At 33.0% G+C, this 23,402-nt stretch overlaps 1 protein-coding gene across 2 annotated transcripts in view; it reads right to left on the reverse strand.

Moving 5' to 3' along the window:
* Window positions 1-22,280, reverse strand: part of LOC139519024 (sacsin-like) — a 47,912-nt gene extending 25,632 nt beyond the window's left edge. Inside the window, exons 1-6 of one of the 2 annotated variants that reach the window (XM_071310739.1) lie at window positions 22,077-22,280; window positions 15,818-16,444; window positions 14,573-14,671; window positions 13,267-13,560; window positions 6,958-7,197; window positions 6,057-6,172 (exon numbers count right to left, since the gene is read on the reverse strand). In XM_071310739.1, coding sequence (XP_071166840.1) covers window positions 6,057-6,172; window positions 6,958-7,197; window positions 13,267-13,560; window positions 14,573-14,671; window positions 15,818-16,385 — 1,317 coding nt within the window. In that variant the 5' untranslated portion in view covers window positions 16,386-16,444; window positions 22,077-22,280. Of the gene's footprint in view, window positions 1-692; window positions 900-6,056; window positions 6,173-6,957; window positions 7,198-13,266; window positions 13,561-14,572; window positions 14,672-15,817; window positions 16,445-22,076 lie in introns of those variants that run through there. The other variant, XM_071310740.1, reaches the window with a different exon arrangement.
* Window positions 22,281-23,402: the final 1,122 nt, after the last annotated feature.

Below are 23,402 nucleotides of genomic sequence, written 5' to 3' on the forward strand. Positions count from 1 at the left end.
GTGGCCGGGTGTTACCTTTCCAAGTCAGTATTAATCTAGCGTTGTACTTCAGTACATGATATATAAGGCATGGAGATGTTATTTTTACAGATCAGCTAAATTATCCATAGTAAAGGATCCTACAAATTAATGTAAGATACAGTCACAGAAATAATTATATTTATCAGTACGTCTGAACCAGTGACAACTCTACAACAGATTTATCCATATATATATATATATGAATTTTTCTAGTTATTAAAGGCGAAGTGGGACCATTTTGATGTTCAACTCTTTGTCCTTAAAGTTTGTCTAAATGAATAGTTTCCTGATTGGAAATCGTATCAAATTTCCATACTTTAAACTAGAATGTTTTGTGTTTATATCAGTTAGTATCTACATTTACATAAAAAAAAAAATACAAAAATACAAAACACACAACACACAACACAACGAAGGACCTCAAGTGCCCCTCTTTTAGAGAAGTTATTTGTACTTTTCAGTTAGTGTGTCTAGAATGTAAATGTTAGCGTAAAGAGACAACGGTTCGAGGTAGTTCGCAAAACTAGCTTCGGACTAATAATCACAAATATCATCTGAATCTTTGTGTTGTGTACTTATTCTGGTATAAAATTAAATCGAAAAACTGTAATTAGTTATCTATAAAACCGAAATATGTAATTTGTTTTAAATGTTTCTAATTTTATACTTACTTTTTATATAATAGATTCCGTCATTTATCCATGTTATCATGCTGCTTACAGCTCTGAAGTCCATAACATAGTACAAATGTATATTAAATGTCATGCGTATTATCCATTGTGTCATTGTTACACGATAATACTGTGCAGTAATCTAAATATTTGTCAACGCTGCACAATTTCCGTGTATACTGAAAATCCCCAGATCAATAATTAACCGCGTAATTTCTCGAAATTTATCAAAGTGAAAGTAAAACTAGAATTCTTAGATGACTTAGATATTTTTTATCATTTGAATGAATTTGATATGACATCATTAAACTTTGCTTATGCAACTTTAATTAATATGATAGATAATAAATGAGACAGGTGTTTCCTGTAACAAAATATACGTAGTCCCTTTTATGCTTTTGTATTCCAACATAATAGTCTCCTTCAAAAAGTAAAATAAAAAAGATATCGAATTCCGAGAAAAATTCAAAACGAAAAGTGTCTTATCAAATGACAAAATCAAAAGCTCAAACACATCAAACGAATGGGTAACAACTGTCATATTCCTGAGTTGACTTGGTTGGAGGGCATTTATAAAGTTGAAAAACATTAAAAAAATAACTAGAGGCTCTAAAGAGCCTGTGTCGCTCACCTTGGTCTATGTGAATATTAAACAAAGGACGCAGATGGATTCATGACAAAATTGTGTTTTGGTGATGGTGATGTGTTTGTAAATCTTACTTTACTGAACATTCTTGCTGCTTACAATTATCTCTATCTATAATGAACTTGGCCCAGTAGTTTCAGAGGAGAATATTTTTGTAAAAGATAACTAAGATTTACGAAAAATGGTTCAAAATTGACTATAAAGGGCAATAACTCCTAAAGGGGTCAACTGACCATTGCAGGGCAAATAGATCTTGACCTGATAATCAATTTTACTTCATGTCAGATTTGCTCTAAATGCTTTGGATTTTGAGTTATAAGCCAAAAACTGAATTTTACCCCTATGTTCTATTTTTAGCTGTGGCGGCCATCTTGGTTGGTTGGCCGGGTCACGCCACACATTTTTTAAACTAGATACCCCAATGATGATTGTGGCCAGGTTTGGATTAATTTGGCCCAGTGGTTTCAGAGGAGAAGATTTTTGTAATAGATTACTAAGATTTACGAAAAATGGTTAAAAATTGACTTTAAAGGGCAATAACTCCTAAAGGCGTCAACTGACCATTTCAGTCATGTTCACTTATTTGTAAATCTTACTTTGCTGAACATTATTGCTGTTTACAGTTTATCTCTATCTATAATAATATTCAAGATAAATAACCAAAAACAGCAAAATTTCCTTAAAATTACCAATTCAGGGGCAGCAACCCAACAACAGGTTGTCCGATTCATCTGTAAATTTCAGGGCAGATAGATCTTGATCTGATTATCAATTTTACTTCTGTCACATTTGCTCTAAATGCTTTGGTTTTTGAGTTATAAGCCAAAAACTGAATTTTACCCCTATGTTCTATTTTTAGCTGTGGCGGCCATCTTGGTAGGTTGGCCGGATCACCGGACACATTTTGTAAACTAAATACCCCAAAGATGATTGTGGCCAAGTTTGGATTAATTTGTCCCAGTAGTTTCAGAGGAGAAGATTTTTGTAAAAGTTAACGACGACGGACGACGACGACGACGGACGACGGACGACGGACGCCAAGTGATGAGAAAAGCTCACTAAGACCATCAACAGAATAATTCGAAATCGCGAAGTTTGTAACAACCGATCTAAGAGAAAAAAAATAAAAATTTGTAATTCACAAGTATATCAATGCGTATATTGATATCTATATCATTAACGGGAAGCTTAATACTAAAAATCTAAATTTATGATAAAAGAGATGATTTTTCATTTCCTATCGTAAATTATCCATTTTTAGATGGTGACGTTCCCTTGTCACCATCTTACGGTGTTTATATATCCCAACTTGTACGATTCGCTCGTGTATGTAACAACGTTTTAGATTTTAACGAGAGAAATTTATGTATTACTGAAAAATTATTACATCAGGGTTTTAGATATCACAAACTAGTCAAAACATTTACTAAATTTTATCATCGGTACAAGGACATCATTCGTAAATATAACTCTGCATGCAGACTTCTTATACGTTCATGTATTTCACATCCAATCTTTTATGGTAATATTCTTTAAAAAACACAGAAATGTCAGTATTCACCTCAGAAACAAAACCTTTAAATAGACTTATTAAGAAGGGATATAGTTGTCAGGTCATTAAAGATTGCATATGTTGGCTTTATTATTGGTTCACTTATAGGGTCTTTGCATCGGAACTAAACACATTTATTCAAAACCCAGTTGCTGGCATGACACGGGGTGTGTTCTTCTAATATATGTTATGATGGTATGATACTAAACCCCTAACGGGAGGGATTCTGCCTGCTATTCATATGATGAAAACATAATCTTTCAATCAGTGTTATTGAAGCTTGGAGCTGACATGTCAGTTAACTGCTAGTAGTCTGTTGTTATTTATGTATTATTGTCATTTTGTTTAGTTTCTTCTGTTACATCTTCTGACATTAGACTCGGACTTCTCTGAACTGCATTTTAATGTGCGTATTGTTATGCGTTTACTTTTCTGCATTGGTTAGAGGTATAGGGGGAGGGTTGTGATCTCATCAATATGTTTAACCTCGCCGCATTTTTGCGCCTGTCCCAAGTCAGGAGCCTCTGGCCTTTGTTAGTCTTGTATTATTTTTAACTTTAGTTTCTTTTGTATAATTTGGAGTTTAGTATGGCGTTCATTATCACTGAACTAGTATATATATGTATTTTGGGGCCATATGAAGGAACCTCCGGGTGTGGGAATTTCTCGCTGCATTGAAAACCTATTGGTGACCTTCTGCTGATGTCTGTTATATAGTCGGGTTGTTGTCTCTTTAACACATTCCCTATTTCCTAAGATGAAAGATATGAAACAAATCTGAATAAATGGAAAGAGGTTTTTAAAGCATGAACAGAAATGCAAAAGAAACTTAAACCAAAAAATGAAGAAGAATTTTTAGCAGATTCACTTTGGAATAATGGAAATATTAGAATAGGTAGAAGATCTGTGTTCTATAGAGACTGGGCTGATAACGGTATTTTGTTGATTAATGATCTGGTAGATAATGAGGGTATATTAATGTCTTTTGAGCAATGCAAAAATATTTATGAAATTAAATCAAACTTTCTAGTTTATAATGGAGTTATATCGCTATAATATCATATCAAAATTATCTTAAACATAATATCTCTATAGAAAATCTTTATACAGTTCATGGACCTATACTACCAATTAATATTAGAACATTTCTTTTGTCAAATAAAGGGTCAAAAGATATGTATAATGTTTTCTTAGAAAAAAGTAGTACAAGGCCTAGTTGTGAAGATAAATGGTCTCTAAGATTAAACAAAAAAATTGATTGGAAAAAAGTGCATAATATGTCTTTCTACACCACAAAAAGCTCTAAACTTCATTGGTTCCAGTACAGAATAGTGCACAGAATCATAGGCACAAATGCATTTTTTTTTAAATTAAGATAAAACAATCAGATAAATGTACTTTCTGTAATGAAGCTATTGAAGATATTGAGCACATATTTTGGACATCACATACAATTTCAGATTTATGGATTGAACTTGGTGATTGGATTTATAACCAAACACAAATATTGATTCCATTTAATATAGATATTATTTTATTTGGAAATTTATGTAACAACGGAAATAATATGATAAAAAACATAATAATAGTATACTAGTGACAAAATTCTATATTTACAGAACAAAACTCAGTGAAAATAAGGTAAATTTTACAGGACTTAAAAACTACCTCAAAGAATCTCTTGCACTAGAAAAGAATGTACATTTTTAAAAAGAAATCCTTTTCATATGGCCAATATCTGCTTGGCTTCCAATTTTAGAAGACTTAGTTTGATTATACAAAAAATCGGTACATTATGTACCGGAATTATTTTTATGTACATTTCTTTCCTTATCCACATTACCACCTATGTTATGATTTGATACTGTTATATGTTCGTTTATATATAAGCTTGATGTTTTGTCTATGTTTATAACTACATGTATGTTCCTCTAAAATATTGCCTGTACGCAAATATTTGAATAAATAAATCATGCAAGCTGTAATATGAATAAACTCATCATAGATACCAGGACTAAATTTTATATATACGCCAGACGCGCGTTTCGTCTACAAAAGACTCATCAGTGACGCTTGAATCCAAAAAAGTTAAAAAGGCAAAATAAAGTACGAAGTTGAAGAGCATTGAGGACCAAAATTCCTTAAAGTTTTGCCAAATACAGATAAGGTAATCTATGCCTGAGGTAGAAAAGCCTTAGTATGAATGCTGTAAGTAAAATTAAGTAAAAAAAAAATATTTTTGCTTTTTCCAAAATTCCAAATTTGTGTGATTTTTATTTATTTTATTTTTTTTTATCTTTCCAGATTTATGGATCATTCTATATTGATAATGTTTTAGTTGGATATACTATAATTTATAAATGTATATGTCGTGTACATTTTATTATTTTGTACAGGTTATTACTTGTACAAAAACTTTGTATGAGTAATTACTTGTATGATGCCATCATACAAGTAATTACCTGGACAAATACAATTGTACCAGTAATTACTTGTACAATGTTTTATGAGAAAAAGATAATAACTTGTACAACACAATATCTTTGAGTTGTATGTGCTTCTACTTTGATCTATTAGATTAAATCTATAATTCCAATATATGATATTACATTTGCAACTTTTTTCATGATTTATTTGCGAAATGAATTGTGGAAGGGTTTTATTTCATTTTTGCTTTTAACGACTTTGTCACATTGCACTAGTAGTCAGTATTTAAGTGGCAAAAAGCCGTTAAGCTAAATTTGCTTAATGTCTAATGCTAGGTTATGTTGTTACTCTGCGTTCGTCGTGTGTCTGAATAATAATACTTATATGAAAAAGAAGATGTGATCTAATTGCCAATAAGACAACTCTCCTCAAGAACCCAAATGACCGTGATAGAAATATATATTACAGTTAAATAAACTAACAAATACTAACCAAATTGATTATATGCTACTAAAGGTTAACGAGGCCGGGATAAGGTACCGGTATTTGATGTATCCACAAACAAATGTCAAACTATCAATAAAGTATGATTACATATGAAAAAAAAAATCTGAATAGGAATAAGCTGATACACTATAAATTGACTGAAGTAAGTCTATGACGTATATATATGTCGAGCTATACTACTTAGATCCTTTACTCACAAAGCCCGTCTGCTTTGAACTATAAAGAAACTTACTTGTATATTTATACTCCTTGCATAAAAACTTTCTGTTTCTTCGTTTTCAAGTGGCTGATTTGTTTCTTCACTTTTTTGTAATGCATTTGAACATTGGTCAACTGATTCAAAGGGAACTGGAATTAAAAAGGAATTGTTAATCCAAAGTGGAAATCTTTTCCTGATAATATTTTAATATCACAACGTATTAAAGTTAGTTTGGTGAAGAGTCATTATTATATAAAAACAGCTTATTCTATAAGGTATATGATGTTTTATCAGCAATTGTATTATTCTGCATGCAAGTGGAAATTTCCCTATAATATTTCTATTTAGTTTAATTCACTTTCAGATTGGACCTCCCTGTGTTTTAAACATCCGGCACAGCCTCACGTGCGCCACTCTTCAGCGAATTACAAAAATCGATCATGTACCAAATTCTTATTCATTTGTATTTGTGCTGGTATCTTCCTTAAGACGAAGTCCAATCTTGCGCCACAGTCTCTAAACGAGACCTAGAATAGATGTCCTCTAACCAACGTTCAATCCATCGTAAAAACAATATGAACATTGAGATGAAGAACATCAATAAAAACAATGTTCTTTTGCATTTAGTGATGTTTTGCTGTACATATACTGATCGCGTGTTATGGATGGATACCTCGTATCCTTTCTTTTCTATTACATGAAAATGTACATTTTACAACTGTTATGAAGATAATAGCAGGGACGATTGAATAACGGTTGCATGATTACAAAGTGCCGAATAAAAAGAGACGGAGCCAATGTGACAATCAAAACTCAGTCGAAGTTTTGATGCCAAAAAAAATCATGGCAAAAAAAAACGATTTCTAGCTTACTATTGTTAATTTTTTCGTCTTTTACCTTATGTTCAATATATATATTTAATTTAATAAATTACCTGGTGCTATGATTGCAGTAACTTCATTATTTGGAGTAAGCTGTTTCCCATTTGACGTCTTAACAATAGTATTTATGAACTGCTGTATGTTTTCTTGAAAATTTGCTTCTGTATCTAATGCATCGCTCCTCATATTAAAATTCAAGACTAATGACCCTGTATCTGATTCTGTTTCCTCCAAACAATCTTCGTCATCCTCACTTACCCAACTACTTTCGTCAGCACATATTTCATCTATATCTTTACAAAAGAATCATACATACTCTTAATTTTGTATCTTTAAAATTGGTTTATGTAAAAGTTAGCATTCGAAACATGAAAGATAATTGGGGAACATATCTTTTTTTCCTTATCGCAAATGAAGCTTTTCTAACCATGTAGTCTAAGAGTAAAAGGGTTCCAAATTACATGATTACAATTCTTAAATTGTTAGTATGTTACTCCCGTTGTTACGAAATGACAACTGTGTAATTCTTAATTTGTAACAATTCAGCTCTATAATTAAATTCCGAAATTTGCAACTCTGAATTTGCATCTCTGCAATTACTATAACATAATGTCATCAGATCAAATAAAACAAGAAGTAATTGTAACAGGATGCTGTTACGAAGTCTCCCAAACAAAGCTCCCATAACTCGCCATTCATATGGTCGCATGTTCATTTGATTTGATTTTTTGTTCCATAAAAGAATATATATATATGGCTTACGAGTAGGGATCTCCACCATTTACAAGTATTCAAACAGGAGGGGTTGGTGGTGACCCCAGGGACTTTACCTACATTTCATTTGATTTGTTTTATTGTGCCCTACAAGATTGTTTAGGGGTGGGGATCTGGACCGTTTACAAGATAATAGCACATTCTCAAATTGAAGGGGTGGGGCGACCCCCAGGAACTTCTTTTCAATTTCATTTGATTAGCTTTATTGTCCCATACAAGAATATATATGGTTTAGGGGTGGGGATGTTGACCGTTTACAAGTTTTTAAACAAGAGGGGGTGGGGTGACCCCCTAGGGACTTCCCTTTTATTTCATTTCATTTGTTTTATTGTCCCCTACAAGAATATATATGGTTTAGGGTTGGGGATGTTGACCGTTTACAAGTTTTCAAACAAGAGGGGGTGGGGTGACCCCCACCGGACTTCCCTTTTATATCATTTCATTTGTTTTATTGTCCCCTACAAGAATATATATGGTTTAGGGGTGGGGATGTTGACGGTTTACAAGTTTTCAAACAAGAGGGGGTGGGGTGACCCCTTAGGGACTTCCCTTTCATTTCATTTCATTTGTTTTATTGTCCCCTACAAGAATATATATGATTTAGGGGTGGGGATGTTGACGGTTTACAAGTTTTCAAACAAGAGGGGGTGGGGTGACCCCCTAGGGACTTCCCTTTCATTTCATTTCATTTGTTTTATTGTCCCCTACAAGAATATATATGATTTAGGGGTGGGGATGTTGACGGTTTACAAGTTTTCAAACAAGAGGGGGTGGGGTGACCCCCTAGGGACTACCCCAGGGACTTTACCTACATTTCATTTGATTTGTTTTATTGTGCCCTACAAGATTGTTTAGGGGTGGGGATCTGGACCGTTTACATGATAATAGCACATTCTCAAATTGAAGGGGTGGGGCGACCCCCAGGAACTTCTTTTCAATTTCATTTGATTAGCTTTATTGTCCCATACAAGAATATATATGGTTTAGGGGTGGGGATGTTGACCGTTTACAAGTTTTTAAACAAGAGGGGGTGGGGTGACCCCCTAGGGACTTCCCTTTTATTTCATTTCATTTGTTTTATTGTCCCCTACAAGAATATATATGGTTTAGGGTTGGGGATGTTGAACGTTTACAAGTTTTCAAACAAGAGGGGGTGGGGTGACCCCCACCGGACTTCCCTTTTATATCATTTCATTTGTTTTATTGTCCCCTACAAGAATATATATGGTTTAGGGATGGGGATGTTGACGGTTTACAAGTTTTCAAACAAGAAGGGGTGGGGTGACCCCCTAGGGACTTCCCTTTCATTTCATTTCATTTGTTTTATTGTCCCCTACAAGAATATATATTATTTAGGGGTGGGGATGTTGACGGTTTACAAGTTTTCAAACAAGAGGGGGTGGGGTGACCCCCTAGGGACTTCCCTTTCATTTCATTTCATTTGTTTTATTGTCCCCTACAAGAATATATATGATTTAGGGGTGGGGATGTTGACGGTTTACAAGTTTTCAAACAAGAGGGGGTGGGGTGACCCCCTAGGGACTTCCCTTTCATTTCATTTCATTTGTTTTATTGTCCCCTACAAGAATATATATGGTTTAGGGGTGGGGATGTTGACGGTTTACAAGTTTTCAAACAAGAGGGGGTGGGGTGACCCCCTAGGGACTTCCCTTTCATTTCATTTCATTTGTTTTTTTGTCCCCTACAAGAATATATATGGTTTAGGGGTGGGGATCTGGACCGTTTACAAGATAATAGCACATTCTCAAATTGAACGGGGTGGGGATGACCCCCGGGGACCTCCCTTTAATTACATTTGATTTGTTTTATCGTCCCATTCAAGAATATATATGGTTTAGGGGAGGGGATCTGGACCGTTTACAAGATAAAGGCATATTCTCAAATTGAAGGGGGTAGGGATGAACCCCCAGGGACTCCCCCTATATTTCATGTGATTTGTTTTATTGTCCTATAATCATTTCTGAAGACTGCATGTATCTATCACTTACAGTTTTCAAGTTATATTCATTTGAAAATTTTAGAAAATAAAATCCCATAGGGTTCTATAGTAAACCCCTCCCTCCTTTCTACCCCCAAAAATACCCCCTTAATAGACCCCAATGCACAAACGAAAGATTGATGGCTCACCTAGACATATTAGTCTACCATTTTATGAAATCCTAAGTCAATCTGACAAGCGGTTTTGGAGAAACGCTGCGGACAAGTTCATTTTTTAAAGTGGCGGAAGAGGAAGAGGAAGAGGAAGAAGAAGAACTAGATTTGTAATTGCTAGCAATAACAGATGGCACCCTCGTCCCCCTATTGCCAGGTGAGCGGCAGCCATTTTGAAAATTTCAAAGTCAAAGAACGCTTTCAGACATATGTTTATCAACATTGTTGTAAAATTTCATCTCGTTTGGAGCATTTTGAAATTTTTGAAATTTTTGCTGTTTCCATGGTAACAGTTACTATTTCCAAAATTCCAAAGACAGGTGCCACTTTGGGACATGCCACGTAATATATCAATAAAGTTTTAATAGATTTAATCTTATATTCCTTTAGAAAATACAGCTTTAATGTATTTTCCCATTTGGCCAATGTTAAACTTTCGCCTTGTTTCTACATGTATGACAATGGCGGCCATTTTGGAATTTCTAAATATTGTCGGTATATCAGGGCATACCAAGGAACATTTCCATGAAGTTTCATCTAGTTGGGTCTTACAATGAAAGAGTTGGAATTTTGATTTTTTTTTACATTTTTACCGTTTCCATGGAAACGGGGGCCATCTTGGACCATTCCATAGCAAGATGCACAACTTCACATGGGGGTCCTTATTATAGTAGAGTTCCATCATCATTGACCCATTAGATTCTGAGAACTAGCGTGGACAAAAAGTGTGGAAGAAGATTAATAAAAACTAGATTTGCCATTGCAAGCAATAGCGGATGGCACCCTTTCCACATTGCCAGACGAGCGGCATACATTTGGAAAATTTGTAAAAGTAAAAAAAGTGCTTCTACACATGCAAATCATCATTTTTGTAAAGTTTCATTAAGTTTGGAGCATTTGGAAATTTTGAACATTTTTGCTGTTTCCATGGTAACGGCGGCCATTTTGAATATTCCAAAGTCAAACCCCCGCTGCAATTTTGTCCCTCCATAATCATATACCATTTCATGTCTCTAGAATAAATTTAACATTGATGTTCTGGAATGTTCTGTGAAAATTCAAAGTTTTGACCTTTTTGCATTGTTTCCATGGTAACAACAGCTATTTTGGTAATTCCAACGACAAATTCCACATCTTCCAATGTTGCTCATCGTTACTGGGAAGTTTCATTAAGTTTGGAACATTTTGAGATTTTTGAAATTTTTGGAGTAGATTCCATGGCAACATAGTAGTTCCAATGAGTGCCAAAATCATCCAACACCTGTATATAGTGGGCACCTACATTGTATCAAAATATAATGATTCTGAGTTCAATCATATCCAAATAGTTCACCAAAACAAAATACCGGATTTTTTTACATTTCTTTCGTTTCCATGACAACGGCAGCCATCTTGATGGTGCCATATCCCACTGCACTATAGAATGTGGTGGTCTACATTATGGTATAGTTCCATCAATATTGTTCAAGCCAATTCCGAGAAATAGTATGGACAAAAAAGTGTGGAAGAATAAATATAATAAGAAAAAAAGAACGGAACAATAACAATATGTCACCCCAACTCCGTTGAGGGTGCCATAATAATAAGAAAAAAAAGAAACGTAGAATAACAATACGTCACCCCAACTCCGTTGAGGGTGCCATAATAATTAAAATAATAAGAACTGAGCAAAAACAATAAGTCTCCAAACTTTGTTTGGGAGACTTAATAAAAACCACGTTGTTTATAAAGCATACGAGTTATAAAAATTAACAATACTTAAAACAAACAAAAATAATAATCTGCCTTTGGATGTATTAGGTGAAATTTAAAAAAAATATATAGAATTTAATATTGATACTGTAAGTCAGATGAGCATTTATTTAGTTCAATAACAGAATAAGCAGAAAATATTGATTATTTGGTTCTAAAATCGAAAGAAAAGAAATATAGAATCTACTTTAATATTGGAAATTGACCTTTTATGAGCTATTGAATAAAATTGAGAATGGAAATGGGGAATGTGCCAAAGAGACAACAACCCGACCATAGAAAAAAACAACAACAGAAGGTCACCAACAGGTCTTCAATGTAGCGAGAAATTCCCGCACCCGGAGGCGTCCTTCAACTGGCCCCTAAACAAATATATACTAGTTCAGTGATAATGAACACCATACTAATTTCCAAATTGTACACAAGAAACTAAAACTAAAATAATACAAGACTAACAAAGGCCAGAGGCTCCTGACTGGGGACAGGCGCAAAAATGCGGCGGGGTTAAACATGTTTGTGAGATCTCAACCCTCCCCCTATACCTCTAGCCAATGTAGAAAAGTAAACGCATAACAATACGCACATTAAAATTCAGTTCAAGAGAAGTCCGAGTCTGATGTCAGAAGTCAGAAGTCTTTTATGAAAAGAAAAAATGGGTTTTATTGGGCAAAATATGATACTCTGTATCTTAGGAAAAAACCGAGCATCTGTCAAAAACTACATCCAGTTTTTATAAAAGTTTTTATGTGTTACAAATTTGAAAAAATTGATAAAGATGAATGTTCAAAATGAAAGACTATATAAAAATATACTTTCGATACTCCGTTTAAACTTCAGGTTCAACTTTGTATTTGTTTCGGATTTAAAACTTTTGTATCTGGGCATCACTAGTTAGTCTTGTGTGGACAAAATGCACTTCTGGTGTTTTAAAATTTTTAAACTTGTTGCCTTTTGTTAGCTATTATTTGTGTGTTTCTTTTTCAATTGTGTTCTCCTGTTTATTTATATTGTAGTCTTGTAATGTTGTGTTGTCATTTTAATGTTATATTTCACATGGCCATAAAAGAGGGAGGTTTGGCATGCCACAACACCAGGTTCAACCCACCATTTTTTCCTTTAAAAATGTCCTGTACCAAATCAGGAATATGGCCATTGTTATAATATAGTTCGTTTCTGTGTGTGTTACATTTTAACATTGTGTTTCCGTTGTGTCGTTTGTTTTCTTTTATTTATGAGTGTGAATTTACATTACTATAAGACGTGTCACGGTACTTATCTATCCCAAATTCATGTATTTGGTTTTGATGTTATATTTGTTATTCTCATAGGATTTTGTCTAATGCTTAGTCCGTTTCTGTGTGTGTTTGTGTGTGTGTGTGTTACATTTTAATGTTGTGTTGTTGTTTTCCTCTTATATTTAATGCATTTCCATCAGTTTTAGTTTGTTACCCCGATTTTGTTTTTTGTCCATGGATTAATGAGTTTTAAACAGCGGTATACTACTGTTGCCTTTATTTAATGTCTGTACTTTTTGTCGAGTATTTCTAGCCGAATGGTCAGTGATTTTTATTGAGTATCTATTGCTATTAGGTATTTTTTTTAACTAGACATTTTATTCATATTTCTATATGAGCAAAGAAAGGCAAAACTTTCAAACTACAAACCTTCTGGACTTGTTATTATCATACACATGGTTTCCAAGCTTTTGAATTCATCTAGTTTGAATATCCTTTCGATGAATCGCCGTATTTCATTTTCAAATTCTGACTGGTCTTCTAATGACAACTTTTTCACATTCACAAAAAGGATAAGACTCCCTTCTGACGCCTTTGTAAATTCAAACTTAAACTGTCCTCTGTTTATTTCTTCCTTGAAAGAATTTAAAAGTTCTGCTTTCTGTTTTGCATCATTGTCACTAATTTCAGGGAATATGCAGAGTAATGGTACAGTTTCTGTTGCTGTATGAAATATAGAAAAAATGGCTAATTTGAGATTTTTTATTAAAATTTTATCTAAAATCCTTAACCTATATTTTTACACGTTAGAAAGCTTGTCAGAATATACACGTGTGGTCTGTTCAACAGAAATTGAAAGTCCACAATCATTCGAAATCTCGCGCATTTCTTAATTTTTGATAAAGCAACATGCCAGGCTCTTTAAAGAAAGTAAAGATTTTTTATCCTTGCATGTTCCTATGTTCCTAGAAACACCAATATCTCAATGGAACTCTTTGTTTCGCTTTAACTTGAAAATATGCAATGTAAATTATTCAAAAAGGCACCCTTTAATCTCTTATATTTGTTCGTTCTTAGACACCAGGTCCCATATACAAAATTGAGAACCTAGTCCCGAATACTGTCTCAAATAAAGAGAAAAAGGATTAAGTTAGGTTATAGCAACATTAAAACTGTAAATTGGGTTTTGAATATGCATTATATATTTGTCACTGGACGTCAGATTAACAATCATTTAATACAAAACAATGCACCAGTTTGGGTTATGCAATCTTTTAATTAATCATTATTATGATAAAATCATACATTCGGTAGAGAAATTCACAATTTGTTACATCAAATTGATAATTTATATCAAATTGATAATTTGTTATATCAAATTGATAATTTGTTATTTCAAATTGATAATTTGTTATATCAAATTAATTATTTGTTATATCAAAATTGAAAATCTGTTACTATTATATCAAATTGACAATCTGTTATATCAAATTGACAATCTGTTATATCAAATTGACAATCTGCTATATCAAATTGTTAATCTGTTATATCAAATTGATAATCTGTTGTATCAAATGGTAAAAATTAACATGACCCTAAAAGGCTTCACGAAAATGTGGTGCACATGCTTTGAATTGATAGACACAAAAAATCGGCCAATTAAGAGACGTGTATTTGAAATTAAATTATTGAAATTTAATCGACGTTTCTCTAACCAAATATGTGAAGAACTTACCGTCATTTGATTTTTGTTCCTCCAGATACTCTTTTAAACCTTTCCGGCGATATATCGTTACTGTATTACAATGACCATCCACAGGCAATACTATAAAGCCTGAACAGATTATAAATTAATTTAACTTTCAATTTCAGATACGACAAGCCATAAGTATTGTATAATTGGACAAAAATGTACATGTATTCAAGGAATACATAATGTAAATACCCCCATCGTATATTAATATGTATTGTGGGTTGTAAAAACTAATGCATCAGTTAAATCAAGTTCATGGAACGTCAGGCTTTGTAACATAAATCCCTGATAACATAATGTATGCATCAGTTGTTATTGACTTCGGGCCAGCTCACCGTAATTTTAAGAAATGTTAGATAGGTACTTAGTGCCTTTTGTTTTCTTATTGGTTTTTTTTTGTTCTTTTTTTATTTGCTTCATGACAATTTGACGAATCAAGCCATTTCAACCCGATTTTTTATTCAGTTTGTTCTTAGATTGTGCTGATACACCAACACTGGTTCATGTAAGAGGAGTATTGAGCGTCCACAAACATGTTTAACCTAATGTCAGGAGCCTGTAATAGAGTGGTTGCTGTTAATGGCTATCTGTATCATTTGATTTTTCGTTATCGTCTTGTCATTAGGCAGGTCGCTGGTTTTTTCATTTGAATTAATTCACAGTTTGTTATGTCTAAAAAATGTTATAGCTCACTATACGGTATGGGTTTTGTTTATTGTTGAAGACCGTATGATGACCTAAAATTTTTCAGATTGACTATAAGAAAAAATGTAAAATAAAAACAAAATGTGGAAAGAGCTGTGGAAATTTCAGTTAGTTTTACATTTTTTAGGGAGTATGGTGTACATCCAAAACCCTATTGTTGAAAATTCATAATTTTCATAAAATAAAAATGATGCAGGTTTATTCTATTTTTATTTTCAAATTTGCAGAAAATGTTGATAAAAACCATGCAGGAAATCTTGTAAAGATTATATTCACTGTTATTTAGGGTAAATATTGCCATATTTTGTTTATCTAATACTTGAGAAGTCTTGATCATTCCACGTTTATTGATGTTTTAGAGTTAAGCCATTTCAAACCGAAATTAAGGAATATTATAAACATTTTTCACACAGATTGAAATGTAATCTGAATTATGTAAACATTCAATTAACTATATATTTTATTTGCTTTTAAACGGAACTTTCCATGCTAATATCAAAGTTTATCTATTTGATAGTTTACCTTTTCTATCCTCTACAAGAGACGTTGAATCAAGTATTTCATTCGTTCTATCTTCCATTGTCAAAGTTTGATACTCTTTGATTCGTCCTTCGAATGACGAATCTGGGTTTTTCTTAAGATATTTGTCCACTCGTTTAGCAACTTCTGTGAACTCTTTAAAGAAATCTAGCATTTCTTCTTCCGGTGTCATAGAAACACCATGCACATATTTATTTCGGGTATATCTAATTCGTTGTATGTCATCACCGATCGCAATGTCTGTTGGCTGTGGTTTGCCTTTCCCGCCATTTGAAGGTCCTAACAACAGTTTAAAGTATCTTCCAATTTTGCAACTGAGCGATATGTCAAGTTGTGTGAATCCAATTGCTGGGTCTACCAATGTTTTTACAACTGTCCATTCTTCTGTTTTCAGCTTTTTATAAAACGGTTGCGTATTTATAATTCTAGTATATACCTTTTGAGGTTCCACTCCTGAAAACTCCAATAGTTCATGAAGGATTTTAGAAAGTACATCTCTCATTACCAGATTTATTCTGGCATTCCTACATTGTTCAGGTGAAAATGCCATTTCTACTGTCTTTGTATGTTTTTTCTATTTCTTTCTTATACAATGACTTGTAAGTGCATCTGTTTATAAAAAACAACAGTACATGTAGAAGATAATTCAAATATAAATAAATACTATAATACATTTGAGGGCAAATATACCATTATAAAAAAAAAGTTTCTATGCAATTTGCAAGCTATAAATCGCCCAAACATAGATAAAAAGAGATTAAAAAAAATCAAACTGCTGTATCACCAGATGTTGTGAGTTCGAACCATCCCTAACGTGAAAGATGCATTCGAATCCCGTATGTGACAGATTCGTTAAACTCAATATGGATTGACAAATTTTAAGTTTTTTGCAGAAAGTCGGTGATTCTCCGAGCCCTCAGCTTCTCCCACCAATAAAAACTGTCACAAAAAAAACCCACATGCATGGATGTGCTCCTTACACAAGAAAAAAAAATCCAAGAAAGAACCACTGAAATCGACCCAAAATATAAGGTTATAATCACGAATCGGTTGCTGATACGATGTTTCCTTCTTAATTCACAAATGAGAGGCGGAAGATACAAAAACTATATTCAAACTAATCAGTCGAAAACGAACTTAGTAAAATTATACCATGGCTTGGCAAAATAAAACGACCGAAAGACAAAAAAAGAATCTACAAAACATAAAACAGAAAATACAAGATTTAGCAGCACAAACCCCACCACTAATCGGGGTTTATCTGAAAGGAATGCAGATCTTGTTTCAAATGTAACATGAAGATTTTGACGTCTTTGGTCTTTAAATACCAGAAAAGTCGTCCACTCTATAATCTAAGAAATTGTATCATATTATGGATCGTGACATTTGACTGGGTTTAGATAGGCATGGCGATTGATGCATGCATAAAAGGAGACACTTACCGTGTCGACGCACATTGTACCGCTACTTTTAGAGTTCATGCGTTTTCCTCGGTTGGTGTTGTTATCTTGATTCGTCTTCTTGATCGATCAATGAGATTTAAACATCGATTAGCTAGTTTTGTCTATATTTAAATGTATACATTCAACTGTCTTGCATTCAACTGAAAATCAAAATGCGAGTCTGAGATTTCAATGTTTATGAGAAAGTTTCGGTACGTATACTTCTTCGGCTTTCAATTTTGTGGTTTTCATGTATTTCTGTGCAACACAAATAAACTTTTACATATATTTACCTTATTGATAGTTATATCTAGTCCTGGAAAGTACAAAATCCAACTTTTGAAAGTTTTACAATATTAAGTTCACTTGAAATAAAATTGAGAAAGGAAATGGTGAATATGTCAAAGCGACAACCACCCGACCATAGAGCAAACAACAGCCGAAGGCAACCAATGGGTCTTCAATGTAGCGAGAATTCCCGCACCCGTAGGTGTCCTTCAGCTGGCCCCTAAAATATGCATAATAGTACAGTGATAATGGACGTCATACTAAACTCCGAATTATACACAAGAAACTAAAATTTAAAATAATACAAGACTAACAAAGGCCAGAGGCTCCTGACTTGGGACAGGCGCAAAATTGCGGCGGGGTTAAACATGTTTATGAGATCTCAACCCTCCCCCTATACCTCTAGCCAATGTAGAAAAGTAAAACAATAACAATACGCACATTAAAATTCAGTTCAATTGAAGTCCGAGTCTGATGTCATATTGTAACAAAAGAAAATAAATAAAATGACAATAATACATAAATAACAACAGACTACTAGCAGTTAACTGACATGCCAGCTCCAGACCTCAATTAAACTGATTGAAAGATTATGTCTTCATCATATGAATATCAGGTACAATCCCTCCCGTTAGGGGTTTAGTATCATACTATCATAAAATATATGAGAAGAACATAACCCGTGTCATGCCAACAACTGTTTGTTTAGAAATAAATGTGTTTAGTTCCGATGCAAAGACCCTATCAGTGAATCAATGCTAAAGCCAAAATATGCAATCTTTAATGACCTGACAACAGTATCGTAACTATATCCCCTTTTAATAAGTCTATTTAAAGGTTTTGTTAGTTTCTGAGGAGAATACTGACATTTTTGTGCTTTATAAAGAATATTTCCATAAAATTTTGGATGTGAAATACCTGAACGTATAAGATGTCTGCATGTTGAGTTATATTTACGAATTATTTCCTTATACCGGTGATAAAATTTAGTAAATGTTAAGTATTGATTACCATTGAACTTTATATCACTACGGAAGGGATGTTTTAATTGTACAATACCGAGTACTATTTTTCAAACTTTCGTTAAAAAAAGACTCTTTTTTAATTCCAAACCAATAATCGAAATTATAATTTTCGTCCATAAAATTTAAAAAATCTAACGAAAAGTTAATTTCATACTTCACTGGTCTTTTATTCCTTAAATAGTTTTCTATAACAATGAAATCCGTTAAATAGAAAAGATTGGAACAAGGATAAAACGTTATAAATCCGAGAAAGAAAAACATTTCTTCACCAAATAAAAAACAGACATAAATCAGTTCTTAAACTACCACGCAGATTGGACATCACGTATCCAACACACACTTGGAAAACACTCAGATGCTCTCAGATGCTCTGAAATGGAACGCAGAGTTTCACTCACACTATTGCTTATGATTAACAGACATCCGATGATCATTCGTTGATGTCACAAACAAAACATACAGGACGGGACGACTATATCTTATATCTGGTCATCTGTGTATTGATGTACGTTTTTTGATTGAGTTAAGCCTGCCAATTGATATTTTATCGGGTGGTTTTCTATGTTGTGATGTTATGCTATTGTTTCAGAAAAAGGGAGAAGATTTGGATCCATTAAAACGTTAAATCCCGCTGCAAATGTTTGCACCTGTCCTAAGTCAGGAATCTGATGTACAGTGGTTGTCGTTTGTTTATGTAATTTATACGTGTTTCTCGTTTCTCGTTTTTTATTTTATATAGATTAGACCGTTGGTTTTCCCGTTTGAATGGTTTTACACTAGTTATTTTGGGGCCCTTTATAGCTTGTTGTTCGGTGTGAGCAAAGGCTCCGTGTTGAAGGCCTTACATTGACCTACAATGGTTTACCTTTTTTTTTTAAATTGTTATTTGGATGGAGAGTTGTCTCATTGGCACTCACACCACATCTTCCTATATCTATCTGTGACGTGACACAATGATGACAGAAAATGCAGGCCCTGTAATGTTGTTTCAACTGAAAGCTATTATACTCCATAAGCAACTGTCGCATGAATTTTGCTATAAAGGATATGAATCACAACCTTCGCCGTCAAGAATGAATATAAAAAAATATACATTTTTTAACCAGTATTTGATTCACTCACATGTCCAGTATAAAGTGCAGTTAGAACTCTTAACCCTGTGTTTTGAATGCCGAAAGCTCTTTAAGAAGTATTCCTCCTGTTTTCAAATGAGCGTTTAGATATTAAAAACATCACAATGACATTCAACTAATGCAATGATCTTATTAGTTATCAAAAATATTTTAATCATATACAATATATTTACATCAGTTATGCAAAATGCACAAACAAAAAAATGAATAGCAGATTCAATAATTCCTTTGTTTTTTTTAGAGTATACACAGAAACCTTGTTTTAATTTTTTGCATGTGAAAAAAGGGGGTATAATTCAAACTTTAAAGGCATTGTTAACATTTAAGATGAACCAACTGCATTGGTTAAAACCCTTTTTTAAGCAATATTTTGCATATGTCATAATATATACATTGCTTTTGTACATGTCATAGTTTGTATTTTTGCATTGTACAATTTATTACATGTATTATATTTCAGTACATGTTATAACATGGACCAAGTCGCAATTTGAAAAGGACATATGTAAATGTTATAGTAAATAACTCTTGAATTTTATTGGAATTAATCATGCAACGCAAATTTTGATTGGATGACGTCTACCATCAATTCCACGGTTGATGATCGAGTCATTTACAAAAACGTTGCGCAATCTTCATCTATATATTTATTTTTGAACATTATTGCTCCTATCATTCAGTAAAACTACACTCAACTGTATAACTGTTATCCCATCAATGTTAAGAAAATTGAGTACACAAGATTCGTTTCCTCCATCAGTGTTTGTTGCTGAAATTTCGAAGACATCTAAAGATTCCACGTGAACAACTTAATAACATAATAACATTTAGAGTATAGTAACAAAACACAAAGGTTCACTGAATGTGTACACGCTGATAAGAGTTTTTATTCTCCGAGGGTATCACCAGCCCAGTAGTCAGCACTTCTACGTTGACATGAATTTATCATTGATATGGTCATAATTTAAATTAACTGTTGACGGTTTTGAATTTTTGAAATGATAAGGCTTTTCTACCTCAGGAAAAGATTATCTTAGCTGGCAAAACTTTAGGAATTTTTGGTCAATGCTCTTCAACTTCGTACTTTATTAGACCTTTTAACATGTTTTTATTGAGGCGTCACTGATGAATCTTGTAGACGAAACGCGTATCTGGCGCATATGTAAAATTTCAATCCTGGTATCTATGATGAGTTTATTTAGGAGTACATATTCAATACAAAACTATAGGTGGAGTTTCTTTTACTCGAAACAGAAACCATTTTTTCATCAATCGCCGTTCGAAAGATATTTCGATCAATTCCATACACGTAAACCAGATTTATTGCAAACTAGCCAATAAACGGATAAATCATTAATATTTAAACTTTTTTCACGTTCTTTCTCAGCGACGAAACGATTTGGCATTGTTCAACCTGTATATTGTAAATAACCTTACTTCATGTTGGCATATTTCAATATTGATAAGTAATTGTTCCTAAATCTTTATCTTTTTGTCATTATTGCTTTTCCTATTTTGACCTTTAGTTGTGAGAAATGTGTATAGATAACGTAAGATTTGCACTTGTTTTTTTTTCTGATTACAAATATCAGGGATATATCCATGGCACAACACGACGATTAGAAAGGAAAATACACCATTGACAACACTGTGGATTTATGTCACTGTGAACTACAACTTCCCTTTTTGTTCATCTGGGCTACAGGGCCAAGTAAGTTTTTCTCATAACTTGGTGTCCGTGGTCCGTTGTACTTCTTCCGTCATCGTCCGTTATAATTTACTTTAACAAAAATCTTCTCTAAAACTACTGTACCAAATTTAATCAAATTCAGTCGACTCCTTATTAAAATTATGAACCTTAATGTCGATTTGAACCATTTTTTGGCGTTCTGCTTTATAATGAATGAATAGAAACGTTGAATAACAAAACTGATCAGCAAGGCAATATCTACAAACAATTTAATTTTGCCGATATATTTAGTAGACTGCAACTCTTTATTGCAAATGACGATTTTATTTACCTTCTTTTGTGTTTTAAATACAGACACCTTGAATATAGACAAAAGTAAAAACTCAAAAATACTGATTTCAGAGCAAAATTCAAAAAGGAAAGTCATTAATCATATGGCAAAATCAAAAGCTCAAACACATCAAACGAATGGATAACAACTATCAATTTCCTGACTTAGTACAAAATGATCAACAATACAAGGTCAACATGAACGTGATAGTTGACATGGATTCATACTCATCTTCAATGAGAGATTCCTTTGTTGAATATGTACATATACCTTGGTGAGCGACACAAATCTTGTATTTAAAAAGAATCTAAATTTCATGCTCTATTACTTACCTTCGTTATCAAGTATTGAGTGTTGTCATTTTCTACATCTCAATTTATTGGTACCCAATATATTAACTTAACAGTAAGGTATTCAATGTGTCCGTACAGTTTGTATTACTTTTTTTCAATTGCGTAATAGTGTGTATTTACATTCATAGTTCGTTAGGTAATTTAAATGTATATGCAGGATATAGAACTATCTTTTGTTCAACTATCAATTTCGTTGTTGAATTTGAATGTATATATATGATATAATAGATAAAACGTCATTTAAAGAGGGCTGAACCGTAATTTCGTGCACACAGCTTGTCAAATCATTACGTTATATGTCTAAATTTTAATTAACAGAATTGTTATACTATTATCATTTATAACTATTTTTGTCAAATATGAAATCCATTAATCGTTTGTTAGTATTCTATTACTAGTTCGAGTTTCATAAAGAAGTATTGAAAACCACAGGATTAATAACAATCACTGAATCATTAACAAGGTTTGAACATATAAAGCAAATAAAAATGAAATAACCAATACTGGTATTAGCTTGAAGAATTAAAGAAACATCTGCTATTTTCAGGCGGAAACCCGGTTGAAATAGAACAAATGTATCGAAGCTCTTTGTTAGAGAGGCGATAAATGCTTACTGTATTGTTTACCTTAGTAACAAAAATTTTAAAAGTTAATAGAAACAAATAAAATGTTAATTTTCTTCTCAATTACGACGTGATTCATTTTAAAAACACCATTTGCATTAGTTTTCAATTTATCTTTTACATAGTTAAGCAGAACAATTAGATATCAAGTCGACGACATGGGTATCTATCAAGTTGGATGTAGAAAATGCATAACCTCCGATTTAAAAAAAAAATACCACGGACGGAGAACATATTAAATTATTAGTTCAGTAATTTTCGTACTGCCCATCCATTATGTAACTCATGAAAAAAAATCAAAAAAAAGGGTAACAATTGTATCAAAAAGGGAAAATCGAGTGCACCTTTTTATGTTAGGGCGTGTTTGAGTTGAATATTTTGTCTTGAAATCGTATAAAGCAAGAATATTTGATACATCATCTCGCTTCAGATTCTAACATTTTTATATATCAAAGCTACAGGTTGACTATATAACATAAAAAAAAATCACAGTACTAAAAGATGAAATATATGGGTCAAGTGAATAACCTATCTAATGAATCACAAAAACAGAGTAGGTGTGTTCGAATAGCTATTACTTAAAGTACTTGACAACAGCCTTTCAAGTATGATGAAAATGCATATCTTCGAGAGAAAAAAATGTGTGTGTGAAAACTAGGGTTTATAATCTTCAACCACTAAA

Source organism: Mytilus edulis, chromosome 4 (genome assembly GCF_963676685.1).
Source record: "Mytilus edulis chromosome 4, xbMytEdul2.2, whole genome shotgun sequence".
Taxonomy (NCBI): Eukaryota; Metazoa; Mollusca; class Bivalvia; order Mytilida; family Mytilidae; genus Mytilus; species Mytilus edulis.